This window comes from Diorhabda sublineata, chromosome 2, assembly GCF_026230105.1.
Source record: "Diorhabda sublineata isolate icDioSubl1.1 chromosome 2, icDioSubl1.1, whole genome shotgun sequence".
Taxonomy (NCBI): Eukaryota; Metazoa; Arthropoda; class Insecta; order Coleoptera; family Chrysomelidae; genus Diorhabda; species Diorhabda sublineata.
In genome coordinates, this window is record NC_079475.1 from 37,860,679 (window position 1) to 37,866,182 (window position 5,504).

At 33.5% G+C, this 5,504-nt stretch overlaps 1 protein-coding gene across 1 annotated transcript; it reads left to right on the forward strand.

Moving 5' to 3' along the window:
- Window positions 1-427: 427 nt before the first annotated feature.
- LOC130440668 (endocuticle structural glycoprotein SgAbd-2-like) lies at window positions 428-5,096 on the forward strand. The gene is made up of 3 exons (XM_056773931.1): window positions 428-445; window positions 1,643-1,847; window positions 4,756-5,096. Exons 1-3 carry the CDS (start codon window positions 428-430, stop codon window positions 5,094-5,096), a joined length of 564 nt encoding a protein of 187 aa, XP_056629909.1.
- The last annotated feature ends 408 nt before the right edge of the window (window positions 5,097-5,504 follow it).

Sequence of the window (5,504 nt, forward strand, 5' to 3'; positions counted from 1 at the left end):
TCTCCAGTGTGTTTAGAACGCCGCTGTATGAACCATAAGTAAAGAGCGTTTTCCATCTTTGGACAATCGCCAACTTTTAGTGTTTTACGCTTTCCTGGTCCCGTCTACTATCTTTTGCCTTTTCTTCTTAAAATCGTGTATAGTAGCACGCCCAACACCATCTTCTTTTGCCAATTTACACATATTTTGTCCACTATCTAATTTTTTGACATTTTTAACTATAAAAACAAATAGGTTAGCACGTGCACGTGATAAGTTTTGAGGTTAGACTGCTAGTTAGACATAACGTTGACCAGTTTTTTCCGTGTGTACAAAATTACTGAAAACGTTCATTATTAATGGTTGCCTAACAAATATTATCTAAACAACTTGTCTTCTTCAAATTTGAAACATATGTTGTATAGATTGTGTACTTACAGCTACCGTTATGTCTAGGTCAGGTCAGGTCAGGTACTTCTTGGACCATATTCGTTCAGTAAAATCACCGGCGGCTGGTTTTAGTTTTTCTCCACTTGATTTGGGAAACTAGATGTTCGAGATGTAAAGACCATAAAAAACAATCATTTCCCCGTTTGACCAATAGTTTTAAGCAATATTGTCACTATTCGTGTTGTTCTATAAGAGTTTCGGATGTAAGTTCTAACAATGTTAAGGATCGGAGAGGATTAACTACTTACTACCGAAACTTAATATATTTTGGGTTTAATTATCGATTTTATATTTAATTTTATACATGGTTTTATGACCTGTAGCTCTGAAACTTTTTTCTTTATTTTAGGAAATAACAAAATATATTCTTTAACAAGGCGAAAAATGTGTTAAACAGATATTGTAAAACAGAAAACTTCACTTCCAAAATTATATTAAAGTTAATATTACGAAAGTACGATATCTTAAAAGAGAAGGATTTTTGCATTCATTATTCCCATAATTTGTATAAAAAAATGTTGTTTTAGTGGTAGTAATCTATCAAAAATACACCGTACCAATGATATCGTCAGATAATAATTGTAAACGACCTTGACCAAGCGACCACTAGAGGAATGATCTGATTTGCATGGTGGCATTTAAAAAAAATTAAATTGAATTAAATGTTGTAAGCCCATCCTCAATAATTTCAGAAGATTCAGAATATGGTATTTGATGATGAATCGCATTTTTGATTACTGGTTGGTATATATAAAAGCACAATGGTCAATTGAAATCATGTCATTGCATCTAAATCTATTTCATAGTGAAGTTTGTCGGGTTGTAACGTATTTACATTCGAAAATGAAGGTTTGAATTCAATATTTCATACCATAATACTAATATATAATATTTTTATTTCTATTTTGAATCTTTTCTATGGTTTTCCAATGATTTATTCCGATTTAATCCATAGATTATGAATTTTGAGAGTTGTATTAAAATTTTGAACAATCGAGTGAAGTTAATAATAATTTTTCAATAATTTCTTAATAGGATTAATTTAGAATTATTTTCGAATATTGTATTCACAAGAAAATCTTTATTTATATAAAAACTTTTGGCTACATTCTGAGGTTCTTCAGCTTCTTAACCCAACTCATCTTATACAAGTATCAACATCCAAAATTTATTAGTTTTGAATCATTTTTTTTAACGAAACATTTTGTTTTAGGTACTTATAGCATTAGCATTTTTACAATTCGCTTCTTGTGGTCTGCTTCCTAACACATATCTTCCTCCACAACCTGCTTATTCAGGACAAGTTAATGTGTTTGCATCTGCTGGTACATATTCAAGCTCCGGTCCACAAATTCCAATTTTAAGACTAGATAACAACAACGAAGGAGAGGGAACTTACCATTACCAATACGAAACAGGTACGTTATCACTTTAGATTAAAACGCAACAATTCAAAAATGAAAATTTAGCATATTTTTTTACAAAAAGGGGAATTTTCTACGAGGATAATCAAAGAAGTACCTGCCCAACAAAGAAAACACAATATTTTTTCAACGTAATCTTTTTTGTAACTCCATACTCTTTTTATAATACGAATAGTCAAGCTCCTCCTCGTTATTTTGGAAATCCTTGACCGTTGAGTCATTTTTTCAAGTCTGGGAATAGAAGAATATTCCGATGGGGCTAAATCTGGTATATGAGGTGGCATTTCAAACTTGAATTCATGATGTGTGATCTGGTGCATTATTTTGATGAAACAACACTTTCTTCTTAGTCAAATGAGGGGGTTTTTGCTTCATTTCTTCTATAAAATGGTGCATAATGGTGGATAAAAATTATCCCACGCGCAACCCAAAAAACCAACGCCATAACCTTGCCTGTAGATGGAACGGCGTTTGCCTTCATTGAACTCGGTTCTACCTTTTGAGTCTATTATTTTGATTGATCTTTTGATTCAGGTTAGGAGTGATGGACCCACGTTTCATCTATGGTTATTAAGCGGCTGTATATCTGTGAAACATCTTCACGAAACCTTTTTTGTTGTGATTAAACAAACGCGGCACCCATCTTACGCACTGCTCTCTCATGGCCGAATTTCCAGTTAATATTCGATGTATCGCAGTTTTTAAAATGCCTACTATGTCTGCTAGTTCACATACTTTCAGCCAACGATCCTCCAGTACTACTTTGTGGATTTTCTTTGGTGGACCAACTTTATTTGGTGGACCACTCTGAACATGGTCTTCGCAGGGTGTACGGCCTCGCTTAACCTCCGCTATCCATTATTTTTTTGTAGAAAACGAAGGAGCAGTCTCGTCCAAAGTAGAATCTAGTTCAGCTTTTATATTGGTGAGGCTAACGCCTTTAAAACGTCTTCAAACTTGAAATAGAGGCCTTATAGATTGCGTACTTTCTAATACAGCAACTACCACCATCTCTAGGTCAGGCCATGTAATTCTGGGATCATCTTCGTATTATAAATTTTGTGTTATATATCCGAAAATTCTGCTTTTTATCTCACAATATATTTTTATAATTCGAAAAGTTCTTTCCGACACATACCGAGGTAACTTGACTTAAATCTGAAAATTCTACGTTTAGATCAATTTCAAAGTTTCCATAAAAAATTTTTTAAAGTTTCTCGAGGGTTTTGAAGCCACTATATTTTTCTAAAACGGTTTTAAACATTTTTCATTTACTAAATTATCAATTTTACCAGAAACCTCTGAAATATTTTCGTCAATTCGATTATTTCTTATATTTTAAATTGTTTATAGTTTTCACTACAAAACTGTAATACATTTTCTTTGTAGTACTGAATCCGTAAAGGAATTTTGACAAAAAATGTTAACGCTACTAATTAGTACATTTACATTAGAAAATTCATCACCCGCATCAACTTTGGATCAATTATCTAAGTTGTTGCCCAGCTTTAACCACAACGTCTCTAATTCTCGGCATGCTATCAAATGAGATTCACTAGAACTTCCCGTATTGATCCCATCAACAAAATTATAAAATAATTCTCACTGGAGTTAGTAGTTTCGTCCGAAATCTCCTTAACTTCTTCTATGGCATCATTGTATATAGTTTTTTCTCGATGTAATTTCACCAGGAAGACTTTTGTCGAAATATTTTGAAGACGAATTTTGTAGTTTTTACTCAACTCAGGATTCTTGTTGCTCATTGGATGAAGGTCTACCATCTAAAGGTAGTTGGAAATCCCTAATTAACTACATGGAATTTCCTACTCAGTTAATCTGGAAAGGAGTGCAAACTAGACCGCATTAGGACAATTGACAAAATGCCCAAATCGACGAAAGAGGTAGAACCAGTTCATATTCAGAAAATTGATCGATGATTTTATCAGACCGTCTAAAACGGGCTAAAATGGATATCTGAAGCACTGAATATATGTGTTCAACATATAGTTCATGTCAATTTGGACGTGAGAAAAATTGCTGCAAAATTGATCCCCAAATGTTTGAATGTTGACCAAAAGCGTGCAAGGGTAGAAACATCGCCTTCGATCTGTGCTAGATTTGAAAACGATGTAGACTTCTCAAATCGAATTGTTACTATGGATGAGACTTGGGTACATTTCTACGATCCAGAAACAAAGCAACAATCGATGAAATGGAGACACTTTGGTTCTGCAAGACCTAAGAAGTTTCGTGTCTAAAAATCTGCTGGAAAAGTTTTTGCTTCAGTTTTTTGGGATTGCCATGGAGTTAATCATGTAACCAGACAATAACTGGAGATTAATATTCGACATTACTGATCACTCTACGGGAAAAAATCAAAGAGAAAAGACGCAGAAAGCTATCCAAAGGTGTTTTGTTTTTGCAGTACAACGCCCTTGCACACAAATCTTATGTTGTCATGCAAAAAATTCGTGATTTAGGTTTTGAATTATTAGAACACCTCCCTTATTCACCAGATTTGGCTCCGTCCGACCATAATCTCTTTTCTCAACTGAAAAAAAGTTTAAAAGATCGTAAATTTCCTTCCAACCAGGAGGTAATTAAAGCTATCGAGGTCTGCATGTATCCAATTAAGAGGAGATTATGTTGAGTAATGAAAAATTTTGACATTGAAACTTTGTTTAGTTCTATAGTAGGCTAAGCATTTTTCAATATATCCTCGTATACAAAATTTTCCTTAATCATCAAGTATTTAATTAATCGATAGTTTGATCATTAGAATTTCTCTAAATAATATTTCTCAGTTTTAACAACTTCTAGAATAAATTGAAATTGGCGCTCTAAAGATGTTGGAGTTCTCCAATTACAAAGAAATCAGTTAGATTATCATGATTTTTTCCAGGTAACGGTATCTCAGCACAAGAACAAGGACATGCTAGAGGAGATGGTACTAAATCCAACGGTGGTTTCTCGTACACGTCACCCGAAGGTCAACAGATTCGTCTCACTTACACTGCCGACGAAAACGGTTTCCATCCAGAAGGTTCTCACTTACCCACACCTCCTCCAATCCCCGAAGCGATCTTAAGATCCATCCAACAAAATTTGGCCGAGGAAGCTAGAGGAGTAAGCGATGATGGATCTTACAGAGGTGATAATTCCGGAGGATACAACTTGGGAGGTGGAGGTGCTGGCGCTTTTAGACAGTCTGGAGAATACAAGGCTGGTGGTTATCATTACTAGTTTCATAATTTATCAACTATATTAATATGTTAATAAATAAAATTATTTTTATGAAAAGTGATTTCATTTACTCATTTACAAGACGCAGAATTGATGACTTATAAATATTGATAAGTATGTCCTTGTAAGAATCAGAATTCAAGTCATCTCGTACATAATATTATGATTTATTTTATTTGTTGTTCTGTATTGTATAGTATCTTGAAAATTCTGTTTGCGAAGTTTGCGGAATAAACGAAGATGTATCTAATTTAGGTCATGATGCTGGTACCTGCAAGCAGTTTGATTAAAGGTTAATTTTTAATGAAACTAGTTTTGAGATATGATTTATATTTGTTTTCAGTATTTTTTATACCGAAATTAACAATTAGATAAGTATTTTTAATGGTAATTTCATCGATATTAATG

Excerpts from the sequence above, each read along its gene's own strand:
- LOC130440668 (XM_056773931.1), top strand. Across the intron at positions 1,848-4,755 it reads CCATTACCAATACGAAACAG|GTAACGGTATCTCAGCACAA; the intron begins GTACGTTATCAC and ends GATTTTTTCCAG.